The sequence below is a fragment of the Oreochromis niloticus genome, linkage group LG18, assembly GCF_001858045.2.
Source record: "Oreochromis niloticus isolate F11D_XX linkage group LG18, O_niloticus_UMD_NMBU, whole genome shotgun sequence".
NCBI lineage: Eukaryota > Metazoa > Chordata > Actinopteri > Cichliformes > Cichlidae > Oreochromis > Oreochromis niloticus.
Window position 1 is genome coordinate 21676188 of NC_031982.2, and position 22903 is coordinate 21699090.

The window sequence follows — 22903 nt, forward strand, 5'->3', positions numbered from 1 at the left end:
TTTGATACGGGCGACACGGGCAGTTGCCCGGGGCGGCATCGTGGTGGGGGGCGGCATCACGGGCATCGGCAAAAAAAAAAAGAAAAAAAAATTGCTCGTACTCATGCTGCCCCGACATCAGCCAGCGCATATTGGGGATGGCATAGGCACCGATCGGTTTTCTACCGCCCATTTGCTGGGAGTAAGAGCGCCCTCCGTTTGCGAGGTGCACCTGCTGCTTACGGCGCAGAGAGGAGAGGGCGGGGCGGCGGGGGATTCACTGGCTGGCTGGAGGCAGCATTTACTAACCAACTCGCAAAATAAAACAAAATAAAAACAAACCAACAAACACGAAAACTCCAGACATTATGATACAGACTTATAATTTGCACCGATGTTTTTTCGAAATTCTATACGCGAAAAGTGAGCGCGAGAGCCCTCGGTGCACCTGCTCGCTGCTGAAGTCAAAGTAAACTTTATTGTCACCTCCGCTACATACAGTCCAGTATATAGAGGAAGATGGACAAGAAAAGTTCAAAGCCATCTGGTGCAGTTTAGAAAAAATAGAAAAGAAGAGGAGGAGAAACGAGCCAAAGATACAGGTAAGCAGATATGTCATTGGATAATGGCAGGTCATGTGTCCTGAAACGATCAGAATCAGAATCAGAATCCTTTATTAATCCCTAAGGAAATAATGTGGGTTACAGTTGCTCCAAAAAGAAATGGTAAAAATAGTAACAGTAACCGACTAAACTCCAAACAATACATTATGTTACAGATTTTAATATTAATTAGTCATTGTCAATTGTTGATTTGTCCTGTTCTCATTGTATGACGAATTATGATGGCTGTTTGGTAGCCGTTTGCATACAATGTAAACTCTCTCTCTCTTCATATGTGTGTGTGTGTGTGTGTGTGTGTGTGTGTTTCTCTGGTGAAATTCAGTCTGGTTCCCACAACAGTTTTATGTTAATGTACAATCCCTAATATGTTTTATGTGTGTGTGTGTGTGTGTGTGCGCGCGCGCCAGAGGGAGTGTTCGCCCTGGGCGCCAAACAGGCTAGGACCGCCACTGAAGGTAATAGAATATTGTTTCTTTTGAAATGGTAATTTAAGCACACATATCTGATGACAGCCAATTATAGTTATTTATCTTCTACAGCATAGTGGCTAATTAAAAATTGAAACACTGTTTAGAGGCCCTAGTTAAGAGGAAGTGGGTAGTGGAACTCTGAGAAATGAACCCTAACAAAGAGGAAGATATCCAAAAATTCAGCAGCTGAGAGGTCAAATTATAAACTGCTTAGTAGACAAAGTAGCTGTGTAAGAATGAGAGTAAGAGAAATTTGCAGGTTTCAGCATCAAAACATTAATTGTGCCTTCATGTGAATATTATTGCCTGTTTTTTCAAACTGAATATGTCTTACTTGCTTGTTTTATTAAGCATGAATTATGATATGAATACAACTTGTGTCAACTTATTGTCATGAATCACAGACAGAGAAGGTAGACAGGTTAAACAGAGCAAAACTTTAATTCAGCAGGTTGAGCAGGTCCACAGCAAACAACAAAGCTGCAAAAGCATACAAAATCCCAAATGTTACAATGTTAGAATTTCCAAGTTGATGCAGAAACTCAGAAAAATGCTCAATACCATTTTTGACAGCTATAGCCACTACTGTGGGACAGACTGTTAATCTGCCCAGGTTGTACCTTGCCTCTAGACCACCCCCAACCCTAAACTGGATAAGCAAGTGGGAATGGTTGGATGGATAGCCACTACCTGTTGAATAGGGTAATTCAAATCACTTAATTGTTTTTGGTGTTTTGGAGAATTTTTAATGCACTTATCAAAAAAAATTGTTTAATTGTACAAACAGCACATCCAAGATTTCTGTGCTCCAGTTAGGGTAAGTAAATCTTTTATATTTGTTTGCTAGATAATACTAATTGGTAATTATTGCAGTAAGTTAGCATGTAGTGATGCCTCCATGCAGTCAATAAATGCAGCTTTTGAGATCTTACTGTCTTGTCCTAGGCATAAGAGGCACATGGCTGGCATTTTTTTGGTCTTTTGCTTTTTGTTGACATAGTTGACAGAGTATAAATGTAACTCACACTTTAAAGTGTTTAAAGGTTTGAAAATTTAAAGTCGTTAATAGATCTGAGTTACTCTTGGAATAAGCCATTAACTCAGTTTCCAGCTAGACCCAGAAACACAGAGGTGTTTCATGGCCCAGGAAAGACTCTTTGTCTTATTCTGACGTCTTAGCAATGGCTTTCTTGCTGCAACTCATCCTGTCAAACCTGCAGCTCTTAACAGTTGAAACTGAGACTTGCTTACTATAACCACTATTAAGCTGTGCTCGAAGTTGTTGTCCTGTGAGCCACCTATCACGCGAGCTGTTAACTCTCAGAAGCTTGTCCTCTGATTCAGTTATGGCTTTGGGTCTGCCAGACGTCTTCCTGTCAGAGTTTCTGAGTGCCTTTTGATGGTGAAGGAAACTGTACTCACTGACACTTTTGACATTTTTTGCAATTTTTCTGTAGGAAAATTTACATTTTTATGTGTTATGATGGTCTGTCTCTCTTCCATTGTTAATTGCCTTTTTCTTGCCATTTTTGTAGCAACACACTACTTTCTGCAGTACAATACTGTTCAACTGATGCTCAGTTGGTAGCATCAGTTGTGTTCCAACACTGCTTTCATGGAGACAGAAAGGGTTGTAAGTAATCCAGAAAAGTTGGAACACCTGTAGGAATTAGTAGCACTAGCTTTCAAGGCTGTATAATTCTGAAATGTTCATTATTTTTCAGTTTTGGTTAACCTTACCTTCTTTCCATCCTCTTTCAGTTCATTACTTGCCTTTGTACCATTTCAAGCTATATATTGGACTTGAACGAATTTAATTGCAATAAATAACTTGAAAATTGGGGTGTTCTAAGACTTTTGACCAGTAGTGTATATAGTCTGAATATTTAAGAACTGGTGAGCTACTGGAATTTTCCACAAAACCATCTCTAGGATTTAAAGAGAATGGTCTGAAAAAGAGAAAATATCCAGTGAGCTGCAGTTCTGTGGGTGACGATGCCTCATTGATGTAAGAGGTCAGTGGAGAATGATGATACTACTACAAGCTGACAGGAAGGCAAGAGTAACTCAAATAATTTCTGAATGCATAACATGTAAAGCCTTGAAGCAGATAGAAGAAAAATGTTGCCTGGTCTGGTGAGTCTGGGCTCTTGCTGTGAAATTTGGATGGTATGGTTAGAATCTGATCTCAGCAACATGAAACCATGGATCCTTCCTGATTTGTCTTGATATTTCAGGTTGCTGCGTGCATATATGATTGTTGACTAGAACATGCATTAAACTCAACTTACCCTACCTTTTATCCTAACCATAACTGAAGTGACAAAAGCCAGCATTTATGTAACCTACATTCACAGAATATGATAATATGAGATGATTCTCACCTTTTATTTTCCAATAAGCCATATTAGCTACTTGCTGCCACCTCAGCACAAATTTTCACAACATACTAGGAAATCATATGGGCCATGCAAATGAGCCCAAAATATTTAAATTACATACTGATTAAATTCCCAGTGTTCTCTTCTACTGCATTCTCTACTAGTATACTGGTGTCAGCTTGCTCAGGCTGGGACACCCTACTGTTGAAGAAGAGCGGGTTATCAAAGGTGTTAGGGGCGGGTAACTGATGACGAAATTTCTTAAAGATGAAGACAGCAGTGACTGCCACCACTGCAATCCCAGTAATGACTAACACAACTGCTGTGGTTATATAGACACGCTGTTGATGAGGTAATCCAGTTTCTGTACAGAGTGAAAAAGTAGATGTAATCAGCTAAAAAACATTTGTAACAATTTTACATAAAATAAATAGGTAAAAGAGGTGTTACTTACGGGCTGGTGGTGATGGCGTTGGTAGTAATACTGCAAAAGAAAAAAAAGAACAAATAAGATACTTTATTTAAAAAAGTAGCTCTACTTCATTTCAAAGTAAAAATAAATTGTTCAAGATTCTTGTGGAGCAAACAGGCATTTGCATTTATAAATCTGATTTTGACTGTGCACTCAAGATTCTGACCCACAAGAGTTATTCCTTTCAGCTTTTGGATTCATGTGACTGTGTTATGTATGCAGTCAAAGTCTTACAACTGATTCGAATCAGCATTATAAAAAGGAAAAAAGGAAAAACACTGCAATAAATAAAGATTACTTTACCTTTTTGTGTCTTGCAGATGTAAGGTCTTCGAACCCACATTTCCATATCCTTCCATGTCCCATCTGATGTACTAATCTCTCCTGTGCGCGATCCAAAGCTCATATTATCAGGTTGACCTTCAGCCCAGTTAGTGTAACCCATGACAGTTCTATCCAACCAGAGCCATTCCTCTGCAGGCAAATAGACAAAAAAAGAGATGTAAAAATGTAATTTTCTTTTCCAAAATAATATTTTTAAAGAACATAGCAAAAATAATAAATCACCTTTGTATTGTTTTTTAAACAGGCCAATCCAGAAAGATGTGTAACTATCTTGAAAAGTTCTCAGGTTAATTTCTAGAAATTTTTGCTCAGAGGAATCTTCAATGCTGGGAAGCATTCCACCTTAACAAAACAAATCAGTTGTTAATGAAAACTACAGCAATTTATTGCATAAAAGTATCTTTCACATAGATTGCCTACCATGTGCTACACAGCTGGTAGATGCTTCTTGCCAGTATTTTTGCTCTGTAATAAAAATATAACAATAACCCCTGAATGGTACCCAGATATAGTTGTTGCTTTCTAATGTTGCCTCTGGGTCTTGAGGGCAAACTCCTGGAAAAATAGTCGACTCTGTTGGCAGCACATCTGTGAATGAGAACATGTCAATGGGATCAGTTAATTACATCTTTTAAAACTTTGAAAGATACTGTTGTGGCAACAAACTGTGTGTGTGTGTGTGTTTGGTCGTACCTGTAGATTTCATGCAAACACTCATTAGTGTCTCATTACAGTGAGCAGTTTTCCATTTTCCATCCACATCCATGTATACACAACTTCTGTCCTTTCTTGGTTCATTTGTACCCCATCGACTGAATATTAAATGCCATCCATCAACATATCTGAAAGAACCATTGATCTGAAGCAAAGATTAATGAGACAGAAGTTACCGATATTTTCTGGTTTTCAGGAATATCTGCCTTAGTAAGCATAACTGCATGGAGGGTATAACAGTCAATAAAAAGAGTTTTCTTTCTGTTAATACAGTTAAATTAAACTAACATGATAATCTTCACTGTTTAAAAAATTGGTTGCATAGGTAGTCCAGCTCCTTCAGGATGGCACATGAATATGTGCCATTTCCAGAAGGTTTGCTGTGTCTTCCAGCTCAGTCTCAAGAACACGGAGGAGAGTCCAAAGAGACATGCAGTTACTGTACGAGAGCTTGACAGCTCTACATTTTTTAAACAAGTTTTTTCAGAAAGATGCAGTGTTTGGACACTTTAGAAAAACGTTTTTTTCTCTTCACCTTGGTTGTCTTGATTCTCTACCTATGTTTTGCCCTCTTGTTACATAAGGGGTGCTGTTGCTCAACATGCCTTCCTCTCACAGAGCATCTCCCTGCTGGAGCAGGGATGCTGCACTGCCCACTGCTTATTTAATGAATGCCGTATTTAAGAGTGTTCTTGAGTTTGTTGGTGTTATGTGCAACTGCTTCTTTACATCACATTTATTGGTACCTTCCTTAAATTTAGTCAAGTTAGCCAGTGCTTTATAACAGTAAGTCATTTCAACCATGATTGAGAGTACAGAATGTAAACACACAGTGACTTCAAATGTGTTTGCTTAATGCTGGAAGATTTATTGTCAAAAGGGACAGCTAGATTTAGCTGACATTAGTTAACAGGTTAATACTGGTCACTATTACCATAACGGACTATTATTGCAGCCAATAAACTGAAAACCTGGTGCGGTGCATTTCTAGCTAGAAGGGAATCACAACATCAGCTAGCTCTAGACTTTTAATAAGAAATGGCAGTTGAGGCTGGCTCCATCCTCCAACAACCTTATATTGGATGATCAGAAGAGGATGGATGACAATCTCAGTTCAAAATTTATCATGCAAAAATTGTGCTGGATAAATAACTGAATCAGTGGATAAATAACTGGACCAGTATATTTATCCATCAATGACAATTTCATTTTCATAATTACAGATTATTTAGTTAGATAAAATCTTTGTTGGAACAATTTATTGTACCCATAAGTAAGTTTTAGAATTTTTACCAGAGTCAGTTTCAAACTGATTGACCTATTATTGAGCCATGTACTTTTTATATGTTTTTATAAGTTTACCTGTACTTTGTGTAATCCAAACCATAGAGGAGCCTTGAGATTCAGCGCCAGCAGCTCAACATAAGCTTGTGTCCACTCATTCCTCAGGCTAGCTAGGAGGGCATCATCATTTTTACAGTACTCTGCAGCCTTATCCCATTTCATTTGTTGAGGAACAACCTTAATGGAGTCATTAAGTATTTTGATGTAGTTAGTAGAAATTGTTGGTTCTGGAGGATCTGGTCGAGATGTGTCTGTTTAGGATGAGAATAGAAACAATTTTATTTTTTTTACATTACAAACCCTCTACGGTACTCTTAAACCTATTACAGCTATTGTCAATGCAGAATCATATTCTTGATCATAGATTTTATATATCACTTATAGATATAGATATTAATTATAGGACTAAAAAAGTCAAAACATATTTTTAGTTGTTTTAGAGAGTCTGATGGAGCTGCAGCTGAAGTTGGGTGGCAACAGGCCTGGGGGTAGAAATGGACTCACCAAGATTTCGATGACAGATAAATCCATTGGTGTCATTGCATGACTTTAGAATCCATTTCCCAATACCAGCCAAAGGCTTGGTATTGATCACAAAACAGTTTTTCTGTGGAAACACAGTTGGGTCAACAGAATGATGCTATGTGGTGACACAGGGAATTTACATATACTTCCACATACAATATACTTTATTATTGGTTACTGTCTAATCATCGGAGCAGATTATACTAGGAAAGCTTTCTTTCTTATTTTATTGAAACATGCAAACATTTGAGTGCCCTTGCATAATATATAGCTATATAGATAACAGATAAATAATTAAATAGTAGTTCTGTCACTGTAGAACATGTAAAATACAACAAAAATTGTAAACTGTCATGCCATAAGGTGGCACTGCACTTTACATATAACTTTTAAAAACTACTTACCGGTTGATCGTACCAATACATGTACTGCAATGTAAACACAAAGATTTTAAATATTTATACAAGAATATACAGTTATAGATTATTTCTAAGTATCTGACCCTTCACAATAGGTAATATAGACTGTATCTACATGGTGCAAGTACACTGCTCAAAAAATTAAAGAAACACTTTTTAACCAAAGTATAGCATCGAGGCAGTTAAAGTTCTGGGATACTGATTATTTAATAAGCAGAGAAGGCTCTTAATTGGTTTCAGCTGATTTGCTGTTAATAACATTATCAACAGGTGCACTAGTGAGGCAACAGTGAGAAACACCCTCCAAACCAGGAATGGTTTACCCTCACATTTTTTCCCTGCTCATCTTTCTGTATGTTTTTTCACTAGTTTTGTCATTGGCTAGAGTTCGTGTCATTGCTGGTAGCATGAGGCCTGGACCCTACAGTGGTTGCACAGGTAGTTCTGTGCAACCATATAGTTGTGGTTGTTCACTTTTAAAGAGTATAATGTTTTCTCAGAAAGAGAAACACAATAATTTATTATTATAATTCATTCATTAAATTATCATTAATTAATGTATATATTTAGATTATCCCACTTACATTATCACCCAAATTGGTATATGACTTTGGTTGTCCATCACTCCAGTAAGTTGTCCACTCTGACTGAAATAAACCAATCCACAAGTCTGTAGTAGGTGCACCAACCATTTGAGACAGTAGAAACACTGAAGATGTAGACAAAGGTAGACAAAGACAAATGGTTGAGATATTTTCTTGCAAAAGTGCACCGTGGTATCAGTTCTAACTTGTAGGTATGCCAGAACTGCACAACAACAGAAATTCAGTAGTAATTTTAGCTACTAAGAACAGATATCTATGGACCACACAAGAGAAGAAGTTCACAAGATCTAAATACATATTTGAGTAAAATGAAAATGAAACAAACCTTCCACCTGTCTTGAAGTAATAGATGCCAATTGTCCGCCTTTTTGTCTGCATTTTTCCCTTGCATCGTGCCATGTTAAATTCTGATTGTAAATGACGCTGTAACACTAAAATGGAAACATGAAAAAAATCAATATAGTGTCCTAACCACTAATAACATATCCCTTCAACAGTAAATAATAGAAAAGTTAAAAGACATGAAAAGACATCTGACCTTAGAGTTAAATTTTTTCCAGGGGGGTGGACATCCACCTTTTGGGGACACTGTAGGCACTGCAGCAGTGGTGTTTGTGGGTGGTGAGCTGCTGCGCTTACAGAAGGAGATATACTCTAGCCCACAGTTGGAGTCATGCCAGAATCCTGCAAGCCATTTGAGTATAGTAAATTAATCATATAATCAACTTGAATGAGTGATTTAAAAAAAAAAAATCTATCTTTAATCAGTTTTGATATCACATAAGCCAGCTTTCAGTTCTTGTAGTTTATGTAATAAGCAGAATCATGATCAGAATACATGGTTGTGCACTAAAAAATCTCTATGGGCTATTCTTGTTAGTCTGCAGGCCAGCAAACAAAGCTGCATGAATGGGTATACCTATTATTTCGGAACACTTACCGTTATGATGTGTCATGACAGCACAGTTTTCATCAAAGTTCTTGAATTTAGGTTGATTTTCATCCCACCTTTGAAACAACACTTGAGAACCATCCATCCACCTTAATGTAAAAAGACACAGGGTTTAAATATGTGTGTAAAAACTTATATTACCAACACAGTCACATACTGGTTTAAGTAAAAATACTCTTGGCCTTCTTTCTTTTGGTCACAGTTTTTTGGTTTTCGCTATAGCACCTGAATTAAGTTGGTAAGAAAGATAGCAAACTGGAATAGTAACTCATACATTTTACAAATATTAAATTAAAGTAAGTTAAAGATCACAAATATAAATGCAAATGAATCACGATTTACGGTTAATATGCATTTTGGTAGTTAATAGGTAATTTTGTCTCTGTACACTACCCATCAGATTTTAAATCAAACAATCAAGATATGATTAATAACATTAAAACTGGTATTCTCATATATCCGGCATGCTGCCTTGCACTATTTTATACATGGTGTCACATAAATTTAAGTTAATTGTGTTGCATTTACATTTTTTAACTAAATTCATACTCACTGAAATGTTCCATCAAGATCTACAGATAGGCCAATCCAAGAATTCCAATAACCTGTTGAAATCTGCACAAAAACATGGATACATAGGAAAACTGTTTGTATGGATGTTTCAGTTTGTGCAATTATATCTTAATTACCCATTACCTTGAAAAATATTTTAAAAATGCCATTGCTCACCTGTTTCCATAAAAATATCCTTTCTGCTTCACTGTTGATAAATACCAGGTCACCATGCCTCTGTCTGCAGAAGGTACGAGCGTCCTCCATGGCCATCTCGTTTTTGTTAATGTAATACTGAGCCCCATTCCATTCTAGCCACCCATCAGAGGTCGTGTTATACGCTGAGAATAGATAAGAAATGTGCATGTGTGTGGTTCTCTGGTTGAATTTAGGAAACTAGTACTATGTAAGAAAAAAACCCCACTGTAAATATAGTTGATGAGCAGATTTTAATATGAACAATTTTTGAAATAAAAAAATCTGCAGGTTTTTGATCTTGTGCTCACACCCATATAGTTCACTTTCTTCACTGTAAGTTTTATGCTCATACTGTATCAATCAGGTAAACAGATGTTTTGGTTTTTTTGTTTTTTTAACCAATATCCCTTTATCTTAAGATACTTCAGAAGAGCAAGTTTAGGTTTCTTTTTTTATTTTGGATTTGTTTTTGGGTTACATTAAAAAATTTATTGTATGAGTTCTCATATTACTGCCATGTAGAATTATATAAGAAAAACAAAATCAATAATACTGTTTGGCCACAGATAATCCCCATGCAGTATATCAGCATCCATTAGTTTCGTGTCAGCATAGTATGCTTCATGGCCTGGTAAACATAATAGAAAGTCAAAATTCATGTAAAGATGCTGACTGCCAATGTGGTCATATTCCTCAACATACCAGGGGTGACAGGGTCTGGAGCCGGCTTTGGGGTGTCTCCTGTAAAGGAATAAAAATAAAAAGTGCTGAGTTACTAGTGACCACTTCCAGCTTGACATTGTGAGAATACATGAGCCAGACAACAATGTTAGTTCAAAAAAATGTTACAAAAGGATTTTATAACTGTGACCGTGCTTTACCTGCATGGATCTGACAAATCCAGCCATTGTACTTCTCACAGTGCACATCACTCCAAAAAAAAGTTCCACCCCAATGCTCGTGTTCCATTTCAACACAAAATTCAGCGTCATTCTTATTGTTTGGTTCTCCATCTTTCCACTTTTGGAAGTTTACCTTTATACAAAAATAAGATAATTATGAATAGTAGTAGTAGTATTTGTAGCAGTATTAATAGTAGCTGTAACATTATTAATGTTAATAATCATCATCTTGATGGTTATCATCATTTAGGTTACATAATATCTACACATTGTAGAGAGTTAAATACTGTAAACTCACCGGGGATCCATCACTCCATACATAACCTGTGTCTGGGTCAGGAGCACTAAGTCCAATCCAGTATTGATTAATCCTGTAATGGACAAATGTATGTTCTAAATTTTAATACTTATACAAAACTCACTGCTTAAGCATGACAAGGATCTATGACTTCCAATAATGTATGACTTAGGCTGGTCTCTTCTATGTCTCGTTGCCATCAAGTAAGAAAAGGGGATGGCTTCTACATCAGTAATTCAATTACATTAAAAATACAGTATTTTTATATTTACAATCTTTTGTAATGATAAAAATCTTTACAAAATACTTTCATCTTATGTAGCTCTGATTGTAGACCACAAAATACTATACCAATGATAGTAGCTGTAACTTTGTGTGTGTAGTAAATCAGCACTGCTGTGAATGCTGACTAGGTCTCCTCCAATGGCTCTGCAGTAATCTCTAGCCTCGTACCAGGTCTTTCTCTCTTCTGAATCCTCTGGAAAGATCTATAAATAAAACACAAGAAATTGAATTGTGATCTAAAGCTTTGGTAATATTTGCACATTTAGAACTACATGCTAAACTTGGGCAGTCAGTCCTACATTAAACGGCTCACAAGGTTGTGAGGTTTTTCTTTGTCTGTTTGGGTTTTTTGTTCTTTGAGCAGCACAAAACATTTGGGTTTTGATGATCTTTCTGAGTAAAATAACATTGGACATGTCCTAAACCAGTTTATATAGGTCCCCTGCCACCAGGAGAAGCTCAGGGTAAACCTAGTTTGTTTGTTCGTAGTGTTACTAGACTGTTGTTCTTGGTAACTTCACTGTCATATATATATATATATATATATATATATATATATATATATATATATATATATATACACACACACATATATATGTATATGGCTGTTTATCACCACACAGCTAGCATATATATATATATGCTATATCTATCTGTCTATCTATCTATCTATCTATGGTTAGGTATATATATACATATATATATATATATATATAGAGAGAGAGAGAGAGAGAGAGAGAGAGACAGAGAGAGAGACAGAGAGAGAGACAGAGAGAGAGACAGATACTGTACCTTATAACAGACGTGTCTTGATGGCATCTTAATCCATCCATCTGTGCAGTTAGGTGTGGCAGTGGTTGGTGGAGCAGGGGTTAAAGCTTCCCCCTCTGCCAGGTGTTTGCAGATGTATTTTTCCTTATTGGTACAAGGCAACACATCCCAAAGGCCAGCAAAATGCCCAGTTGCCATAGCAACACAACCCTGCACATGACCTTGTGTTATAAAAGAAACTGTTAGCCGTCATTTGTGAAGGCATCTCTTAACTATAGATTTTGAGATTTGCATTACCTGGCATATTAGTGTTCCAGTGAGTATATCTTGCATAGGCATTGTTGGTCCACATAAAATATTCTCTGTTTTTCAGGTTTGAAAGACCTATCCAGAAGTGTTTCTCTGGCCTCAGTCCCACCAAGTTTATAAGGAAAGCATTATCCACCCTGGAAATGTTTACACAACTCAGATTAGAGACTGCCTGCAACTTGATACAGTGGTGTGAAAAAGTGATTATCCCCTTCCTGATTTCTTTAACATTTTTGTCACACTTAAATGTTTCAGATCATCAAACAAATTTTCATATTTGGCAAAGATACCACAAGTGAACACAAAATACAGTTTCTGAATGAAGGTGTTTATTATTAAGGGGAAAAATCCAAACCTACATGGCCCTGTGTGAAAAAGTGGTGGCCCCCTAATAACTAGTTGGGCCACCTTTAGCAGCAACAACTGCAATCAAGCTTTTGCGATAACTAGCAATGAGTGTTTCTCAGCTCATGCTTCTGTGCAGAATTGGTCTAATTCGGCCACATTGGAGGGTTTTCAAGCATGAACCACCTTTTTAAGATCATCCCACAGCATCTGAATTGGATTGAGGTCAGGACTCCAAAGTCTTTATTTTGTTTTTCTTCAACCATTCAGAGGTGAAGTTGCTGGTGTGTTTTGGATCATTGTCCTGCTGCAGAATACAAGTGCACTTCAGCTTAAGGTCACATTCACCTTCGGGATGTTTTAGTAGACAGCAGAATTAATGGTTACATTTGCCCCAGCAGTTTTCCAGATCCTGAGGCAACAAAACAGCCCCAGATCATTACATTACCATCACCATATGTTACTGTTTGTATGATGTTCCTTTTCTGAAATGTTGTTAGTTTTCTTCCAGATGTACTGGGAATCAAAACTTCCAAAAACTTCAGCTTCTGTTTCATCAGTCTAGTATTTTCCCAAAAGTATTGTGGATCGTTTTGGTCAGTAGTGGTTTTCTCCTTGAACTCTCCCATGGGTGCCATTTTTGCCCAACCTCTTACTTATTGTTTAATCATGAATACTGACCTAACTGAGGCAAGTGAGGAGTGCAGTCCTTTAATGTTGTTCTGGGTTCTTTTTTAACCTCCTGGATGAGTCACTGATGTGCTTTTGGAATAATTTGGTTGGCTTCTAGGAAGATTCACCACTGTTCCGTGTTTTTGTCATTTTTGAATAATGGCCCTCACTGTGGTTCTGTGGAGTTCAACAGCTTTAGAAATGGCTTTATAACCTTTTGCTTTACCAGACTGACAGATGTCAGTGACTTTATTTCTCAGGTGTTTCTTTAGGTTGTAGCATGATGTGTTGCTTTTTGAGATCTTTTAGCCTGCTTCACTTTGTCTGACAAGTTCTATGTAAGTGATTTCTTGATTCAACAGATCTGCCAGTAATCAATATCAGTGAAACTGAACACAACTTTGCAAAAAATGTGGTTAACCACAGTTAATTTGTGATGTAACATGAGAATTCAGAAGGGGGCAAACACTTTTTACACCACTGTATATTACCTTTTTGAATGGTAAAAATTTTAGGAATCATAAAAACTCTTTTACCCAGTTGAAATATCAGCTAAGTAAGATTTTGAGCTCTTGCAGTCATCATTGGCTTCATGAAACGTCTTTGTCTCAGTCCCTACAAAGTAGCAGTAGGATCCATGTCTTTTCCAACCCTGCATTGCAGAGAAACAACAGTTGGAAAGTTATTTAAGCTTGGCTTTATATGCTGTCTTTGTGTACATATCTTTCTGTGGCAGCAAGAAGAAAAACCCCATATGCCCACTTTGACTACTTCAAAGTCAAAGTGAACTTTATTGTCATCTCTGCTATATACAGTACAGTATATAGAGAGACGAGACGACGAGGCTCCAGTTACATTCAGTGCAAAAGACAAACAATAAATATAGGAGTACACTTTAAGACTAAGGTAAAAGGATCAATAACAATTTAAAATTTACAATTTACAGTTTGATAATACTTTGTATTGTATGAGATTGCTTACTCCACAAGATTTTTTTTCCTAAAAATGCAATGACTAAATAAGGTGCTAATTTAATCAGGAGAATCTGCCTGCTTTTTTTTTAATTTTCTTTTTCTTCTAAACAGCATCTAAATACAATGTTTGAGGCATCATATCTTATGGGTATGCTGTTTCCCAGCTATTTCTTGGACCATAGGCACAAAGTAGCTTTAGACAACGTACCATTTGAAATATACAACAGCCTTTATAAAACAAACAGATTACAGAATGTGTGCATTCAGACCAACCAGATGCAGACATTCTTTGGAAAATATAGGAACTGTTCACATACAGTTTTGCAGCCTGCATTCAGCTCCACTTCATCTCCAGAGGGTTCAGAGTCACTTGTCTTCATGCAGATAAAACCATGTTTCTCTTCACACACACGGTCAGCCCAGTTTCCATTCTGCAAGAATGGAAAGAACAAAATTCATGTGGAAACTGAAATTAACAAGAGATAGGCAGGCTGTGGTGCATATCATAAAACAAAAGTCTCATACTCTTTCATATGACCAGGCTGGGTTTTTATTTTTAGTTTTTTATTGTATTTGTTTTGTTTGTTTGAAAAATCATGTGAATGCGATAATTCAAACAGGAAGTAACGTAGGACTCACAAATTCATACCGTAGGTTCATCTACTAGTAGGCTGAGCAGTAGCACTGACATGTCATAATCATCAATAATCACTCCCACATTGTGCACCTTACCTCCCCTCTGATGAGAACACAGTCTTGTTGTTCAGAGGTGACAGTTGGTTCCCTAGAGTCCCAGCTAGTGTAACTCACAGGAGAATGATCACTCCAGACAAACAGCCTCTCTCTCTTCCTGTCATTTAGTCCAATCCAGAGTTCATCAGTGGATGCTACAGACAGAAAATAACATTAATTTGTTGTATAATTTTCTTGATACATTCTGCTCATTTGCTACTCTTTACATGTTACTTTTGCATGTAAGTTTTAGACTGTTGCTAATTGCTGTCTGCCAGATGTGCTGGACTAAACAAACATTATCATATGTGAGATGTGCAACAGGAATCAGAAAACAACAGGAACTTACTGAATGCTTATGAAGAGATAAACATAATGACCTGCCAAAATTAGTCGATTCCAAAAACTAACAACTGACAAATGGTCATTATTATAAAGAGGAAGTCTGCCTGTTGGCTGAGAAATGACTATTACCTGTTGTCAGAGAACTGGATTTTCTTAAGTTGGAGGACAGTTGTACATTGAAACTACAGCAGTAGACCTCTTTTCCAGGAAAAGATGGCTCACATTCTTATTAAGTGTGTAGCTATAAGATGTTCATTAATATCTGGGTTTGGTGTGTCTTTAACTTTTGAGTGTGATTTTCAACCCAACTTAGAGATTTGCAAAATTAAGGAGCGACGACTACTTGTGACTTAAACACAAGATGAAAACTTCCTGGAACTTTAGCAATAACTTCTGATATCCTCGTGTTGGTGTTGTTTCTGGATCAACATAATAGTATTGTTCCAGGACTGAAATTGCAACTGACCAGTCACATTGTTATGATGTCATAGCTTTGCAACTTGCAAAAGAAAAGGGAGGGGTTAGGATTAGAGTTGGGTGTCGTATGTGATCATGGTTTGAGTTATGGTGTTAGGGTTAGGATTTGGTGTGTGGTGTGATGATGTTTCCACATCGCAACACTATGACATCACTGCAATGTGACTGATAACAAGCAATGTTGAACCTGGACAAACATTTCTTTTTTGATCCAGGAACATACCAACACAATCATATTAGATCATGTTTCAAAAATATTTAATTTAGTCACCAGAAAGAGCAGACATGTGGGGAAACTGCCAGCAAGAAAAGATTATGTTAAAGGAATACAAATTTTTATTGCCGTACCATATCCAAGTTGAGAGATGATGAAGCTTTGGTCCTCCACATTACGAATGCTTACTAGGTCTCCTCCTTCTTTACGGCAAGCTTTCTGAGCATCAGACCATTTTTTAGTTTCATTACGATAAAGGTAAAAGCAGTCGCTATTGTAGGGGATCCAGGGTGCTGTACAGAATCCGGTCTCAGCAGCTATGAAGTATATGAAGAACAAAAGAAGAAGATCAAAGGAATAGCGTCGGTAAAATCATCAAGTTTTTTAAAGAGAAGAGAAAAGAAGGGATTTTTTTCTATACCTTCAGTAGGTGCAGCCAAAGGTCCTTCACTGTAGCAGATGTATCCCAGTTTCTTGTTGCATTTTGAACTTTGCCAAGAGTACTGAACAGCGCCATCAATAATTCCACACTTATATCCTGGATTAGAAACTGGATGTCCTAAAGTACAGTGATGGTAAATGATACTTGTCACTTATGAGATGAGACTTGGCAACTTTCCATTCACACGATTCTCCAGATATTTAGAAACACGCTGTGTATTGTGTATAAGCATTTTAGTTTTAATGGAAATGAAGTAGAAGCCTATGATTTCTATCCAAGAGTGACAAGGTTATGTGACACACAACGCCACCGCAATAATTTAGCAGTTGTTGAAATTGCTGACCAATAACAAGTTCTCTGATTATTGCTACATCTGCAGTGTGGCTGGCACGCCCATGTGGAAGAAATTCATGAGAAATAGGGAAAAAAATTCTTTACTTGCTGACAGATAACATTTCTTATATAAATAAAAAAGATGGCAAACATGATCAAGATGAACTGCTGAGGTAATTTAACAATAGTAATATAAATTATCATCAGAATGGTAACACAAAGTCCTGAAACTTGAAAGAAAACTTACCTGAGTCCCAATTCAGATATGCATAAGGATTCCCATTAGACCACTTCCACACATAATCTAAATCCTGGAAGATCAAACCAACCCAGAGCTTGTACTCCTGTCCCCTATTTGCCCCTAATAGTGCTGTCAGTAGAGTTTAACAGAGAAAAGAGACAGAGAAAACAAAAAGTTACCAAGTGTAATACTCAAAACATAATCATCAGCTGGAGCTGTGTCTACAGTCTACAGACCACAACAACTTGAATGTTTCAAGTTTTAGCTATTTTAAACTCTCTCAGCTTAAATGAATCGTTTGGTTTTCAATACATTCAGTGTACTGTGGAGATTTGTTACCTTACCTGAAACATAAGCTTGCTCGTGAGGATTGCTGATACTGAGCAGGGAGGCACCCTGCTGTTTGCAGCTGGCGTCAGCCTGATCCCAGGTCAGCGCTGACTGTGTGTTGAGCTGATAAGATGCTCCTGTTGTGGGGTCTTTGTTCCAGGTTTCTTTGGCTGTGACACAAAAACAGTCAAAGTATTATAGTATTGCACTGAACTTGTACCGCAAGATGGTGTTTCTCAACATTTTAATTTGGGTGTCCACATCCAAACACAAATTCAGGTGGTCTGCTTATACAGTAGATTATTACTCTGAAAACTTGTATTAGAATTTATTGTGTACTTACAGTTAGTTGGGCAATAACCCCAGAGTTCATGATCATATTTTGTTTCAACCGCACACCATTTACGGTTCCCTGCAGAGTCAAATGCAGTGCACTCCGAGTACCAATTGCTTTTGTAGAAGAAAGGAAACATGCACGGCCTTCCAGCTGCATTTCCTTCAATGGTGTAAAGTTCTGAAGGACCAAAATAAGGAAAACGTTTAAGAAAAGAACAAAGATTAGCTTGAATAGTTTAAGCAAATCAATACTTTTATCATTTATCAACATCTTGTAATCATTTGACACACTATCTTTGCATTACAACTATTTTGGAACTAAATATGAAAATCTACACATTTATCTCGTCACTACTATTATTTCCATAAAAGTTATCATGAATAATTTTACAATGTATTTTTATTCATTTCAGTTACCTGTATATGTTCTTGTGCAAGCACCACTGGAAGTCCCAGAAATTGTAAGGTGGCTATTGGGTCCGACTTTATTTGAGAGCACGGCCGAGTTATCAGCAGTGAGGTTAATGTAAAGTTCTTGGCCTTTGAGAGCGATCACAGTTTCATTCTTGCATTCCCACTTTTGGAGCTCACTGGTTTCATCACAATCATAGAAGTTTACTTCACTGCCCACAGTTTTCCCCTGAACACCCAGGCACTTCTTCTTATACTGAACCAAAAGTCGATCCCCAGATGTCCAGCGCATGGATAAACAGAAGTTATTTAATTTTACCAAACAAAAGCCAGTGGCCCTGTTAATTAGTTGAAATTGGGGATCTGTAGAGAAAAAATATTGAAAAACGGTACTGTTGGTGATGTATAAAACAAAGCATAGGTTATAGAGGGTGATAGAGAAATAGAGGGCATAAGAATCTTACATATAGCACAGACAGGCAGGACGTTAATTATGCTCTGTAAAAGAGTAAAAGAATAAAATTAATAGTTGGATTACCGTACCATTTGAAGCCAAACAGAAAAATGTTTGGATGAGAAGCACAAAGGCTGTAGAAGTTATCCTCATTGTTAGTATTCCCATTCCTGTGTCTTATATTTTCATATAAGCTACTTACACAGGACTGAAACATAGGGTGCGAATGATTGTCGACCATGACTCTTTATATCATCCTGTCTTGCCTCATCATGATGGGTGATGTTGCACAAGAAAAGGGAGGGGAAAGTTATTGTGATTTTTGCACAACTGAGGACAACTGAGCAAACAGTGTAGATAAATAACCTTGAAACTCTTTGGATGAAATAGTAAAAGTAAAAAAAAAGTTAAAACTTATAAATAAATGTAAGTGAGCTCTCTAACCATGATAGATACAAACTCACTAAGTCACTAACTCACTAACAAATTTTCCCACGTGTGGGACTAATAAAGGTTATCTTATCTTAACTCAACATAAAGTTGTGGTGTACAGTATTTTCTAAAAAAACACTAACAACAAAAATACAGAATAGTTTGTCAAGTAGATATCAACATCAACATGAAGCTAGGATTTTTTTTGTCATCAGAATCAGAAATACTTTATTAATCCCGGAGTGCTTCATCAGTTGTGTTAGAAAGATGCAGGAACTCAAATTGTGATTTAAGCACAGCCAAACATAATTTGCAGCAGTGACTGATAACTGCAAGCATTGGGTAATAATTGAAAAAAAATAAACTTTCATTTTGCTGACCATCACATTATGTTGCAATGAAAAATTGTGCAATTATTTAAAAGGTTATAACTCTAAATGACGTTAATTGCCAGTGTCCTCTACAACTAACTCACAGCCCAGCAGAAAAGCTTCCTGTTGTGAATCAGAACATTGTCAGGAAAAGGGAAGGACATAAAATTCTCAGTAAACAGTATAAAACTTTCTCAATTTATATCTGCATATTACTTCCTTATTGGGTTTAGAATTTGTAGTTTCAGATTTCAAACAACAGTGCAGATCACCACAAGCTGTGATTTGTACTCCAGCAAACTCTGTATCAGTGATGCTTGCAAGTTTAACAAAGTTAGCAAATGCTTGCTCAATAAAACGGTTTCAACAGTTAACAGTCTGATAAAAAAAAAACAACAACTTTAAGCTAGTTTTATGTTCCCATGTAGACCCACCACATGTTTCCTCGAATCTCTGCATCAGAGGTGGCGAGGTTAAAGTTGACATGTCCCATTGAGCTCCAATAGTGACATAAGCAGGATATTTAGCAAGCTGTAATTTTTACTCCCAAGTTTCAAAACAACATCTCTGGTTTTCTGTTGTAATAAACACAATTGTCTATACATGTCAAGACTATTAAGATGGCTGATAATACACTCAAAAAAGTTTTGCACTCAAACTCGTTTTAATGAGCACTGAAATAAAACATGTACAAATAGATACTTGACATATGAAACTCTTTATCTACAAATAGCGTTTGACGTGTAAGTAAGTGAAAACTTTCTGGATTTAGACTTTCAATTAGATCTTTGTCTTCTGTGACTTGTGTCATTATAAGTTTAAATGGGTGAACTACTGTATGTAAAAACACTTCCAAATTGTTTGAAATGCTATGGTGTGCAAGATAAAGGCTATTTTACTTCCCCCCCCCCCTCTTTAGCAACTCTACCCTCTTCTGATCACAACTGATGTACTTATGCCCTCAGACATGTCAGAGTTACCATTAAATAGAATGACTTGGCCCGGTCTTTAATGCTTATTCAAAAAGGGGAAGTTCCTATTTTAAAATGATACTGTGGAAAAAAACTTTCAAGACACTACTGTCAAACGAATAATCTGTACTATCCAAATAGCATAACGGAAGTCACATTATTTGGAATCCAAGCTCCACAAATATCCTCCCCAAAGAACTTAATTGTTTAGGAACATACATCAAAACTTTAAATAAAGAGAATGGCAAAATATTGTAAAGGTCAGTTTTTACCAACAGAGAACCTTTGGTAAATTAAAGCAATTTATATTATTAAAGGTCTTAAAAACTGTTATCCATTACTTTATCATCTCTCAGACGGACTATTGCGAGACTCGGCATGGGGAAAATAGGAGGACAGGAAAAACTCAATAACTAAAAGATCGAAATGAAATCATAACCTAGGCAAAGGTAATATCCAATCTGAAACTACAATGTCAAGCACAAATATATAACAGCATGTTTCATGCTTTTTCCTATTTTCAAAGCATATTGCTTTGAATTTCCTGCCCTGACACTTTACTTTTTCCTTTTGTAACTTCCCCATTTTGTTTGCACATTCTCCAGATTTCCATTTTACCAATGCATGCAGTTATGTAGAGGCTAATGTAGGAACCAAAGATGAAGGACAAAGATGATAAGTGATATTTTTAAATGAGTTTGAGTAGCTTTTTTGTTTTGGGAGACTTTTATTAGTTAGAAAATTGAAACTGATCAATGACAAAGTAACTTCCATCTAAAATTAAAAATATACACGCTCATGTGATTATAACTGGTAATTTGCAAGGGGTGAATGTGTGTGTCATGTAGCAGAATTTGTTTTAGCTACATACTTGTGCTCAGGAGCATAAATTGTAGTTTGTGAGTTCTACTTGAACCCAGTGAGAATTGATAAGGAATTGAATCAATAAGCAATATTGATAATGGAATCGGAATTGCCGAATTCGTATCAATTCCTATCACTAGTTCCAGGTGAGATCAGTGATGGAAATAAGATCGTTTTGGTGTGAGTGCTAACAACAAAAGAGGGTAAGTCATAACCTGATGTGAGTCTCTCACCAATTTGCTCTGTGCATGCATATATGATTGCTGACTCACACATGCATCAATTTCAGCTTAATCTGACTTTTATCCTAACCATAACTAAAGCAACAAAAGCCAGCATTTGTGCAATTTCAATGCTATTGCTGGTTAATTACACTAGTATACAGAAGTATTATTGCAGTATTGCAGTTACAGAGACAAACATGACCAGTGAGAATTATTTTAATGTTTTTTTCTGATGAATGAAATAGTACCAAAATCTAACTCAAAAAACAAGGTACAACATTTTTTTATATCGTGTTTAACAAATTAGACCACCACCCAGTGCAAGGTTTATGCCACAGCTACATTACTGGAATGACCAGAATTGTTTTTCATGTTTATGTATTGCTTAATCTACCAGTATGTGCAAGCTCTTTATTCAAATATTTTAATGATGAAATCTAATATTGTTATTATCCATGAATGTTCAAATGTACAGATTTCTAAAAGATTTATGCTTTCTTGTTTTTATGTGGTCTGATTAACTTGTTAAGCCCAGTACAATCATAAGCCTACTATACACTGTAACTGTGGACAATATGTAACAGCTATAAACGTAAACGCTACTAATATATACAAAATCCATCCCATCCATCCATTGATTCTGTTCTGCTTATATAATTCTGGGTCACGGGGAGGCTGGAGCCTATCCCAGCTACCATAGGGCAAGAGGCAGGGCACACCCTGGACAGGACCCCAGTCTGTTGTAGGGCAAACACCTAAGCCCCTTTTCCATTAGTTCCATTACCTACCTACTGGGGCGACTGTGGCTCAGGGGGTTGGGAAGCGTATGTGCAAACGGGAAGGTCGCCGGTTTGATCCCTGGGCTCTCTGTCCTGGTCGTTGTGTCCTTGGGCAAGACACTTTACCCTACCGCCTACTGGTGTTGGCCAGAGGGGCCGATGGTGTGATATGGCAGTCTGCCCCAGGGTAGCTGTGGCTACAACAGTAGCTTGCCTCCACCAGTGTGTGAATGTGAGAGTGAATGAATAGTGGCATTGTAAAGCGCTTTGGGTGCCTTGAAAAGCGCTATATGAAATCCAATCCATTATTATTATTATTACTTGGATCGACTCTGCACGGTTCGCCACGGTTTTAAGAGTTTACCATCAGGTCATAGTACATGGTACCAGGTACATTTTTAGCACCTGCTTGGCCGGGGTTCCAAGCGATGTGAGGTAATGCAATGTGTCGTCATCAAACTGCATGCCACTGATTGCCTGGTCAGTGGAGTCACTCAATGAGTCATTAGAGCCTCTCATTCCCAGTAATTAAAACTGCCATTTTTTAAATTTGGCAACGAGGGAAATACAAAAAAAACAATGTTGCGGTCCTGCGAATTTGAAGAAAAGCCACAGACCAAGCACCAGGTATATCGTCACCTCGACATACACCTTTGTTGTAGCGTTCGTGTCGCACTAATTACGTCACTCAGCAGCATTGCTATAACGACAACCACACACATAAGGTAGTACTGGATTGTAATACCTTATCTGGATTGTAATGGAAAACTGGTTGATCGGAATCAAGTTGTAGCGATTTGATCCAAGCAAGT

At 37.1% G+C, this 22903-nt stretch overlaps 1 protein-coding gene across 5 annotated transcripts in view; it reads right to left on the reverse strand.

The window, feature by feature from the left end:
- Nucleotides 1–1488: 1488 nt before the first annotated feature.
- The window catches only part of LOC100710017 (macrophage mannose receptor 1), a 77975-nt gene continuing 56560 nt past the window's right edge, over nucleotides 1489–22903 (reverse strand). For 2 of the 5 annotated variants that reach the window (XM_025900652.1, XM_025900650.1), the window contains exons 28-31: nucleotides 4493–4612; nucleotides 4229–4399; nucleotides 3908–3937; nucleotides 1489–3817 (exon numbers count right to left, since the gene is read on the reverse strand). In XM_025900652.1, the coding sequence (XP_025756437.1) occupies nucleotides 3567–3817; nucleotides 3908–3937; nucleotides 4229–4399; nucleotides 4493–4612 (572 nt within the window). In that variant the 3' untranslated portion in view covers nucleotides 1489–3566. Of the gene's footprint in view, nucleotides 3818–3907; nucleotides 3938–4228; nucleotides 4400–4492; nucleotides 4613–4690; nucleotides 4859–4963; nucleotides 5130–6346; nucleotides 6580–6832; nucleotides 6936–7257; nucleotides 7282–7856; nucleotides 7982–8202; nucleotides 8309–8415; nucleotides 8562–8817; nucleotides 8919–9382; nucleotides 9445–9558; nucleotides 9723–10281; nucleotides 10321–10460; nucleotides 10615–10779; nucleotides 10853–11130; nucleotides 11268–11856; nucleotides 12057–12132; nucleotides 12282–13697; nucleotides 13814–14452; nucleotides 14567–14867; nucleotides 15023–16037; nucleotides 16221–16324; nucleotides 16463–16925; nucleotides 17049–17263; nucleotides 17420–17592; nucleotides 17764–18002; nucleotides 18360–18539; nucleotides 18680–22903 lie in introns of those variants that run through there. The other 3 variants (XM_019348209.1, XR_002057243.1, XM_025900651.1) reach the window with 3 other exon arrangements.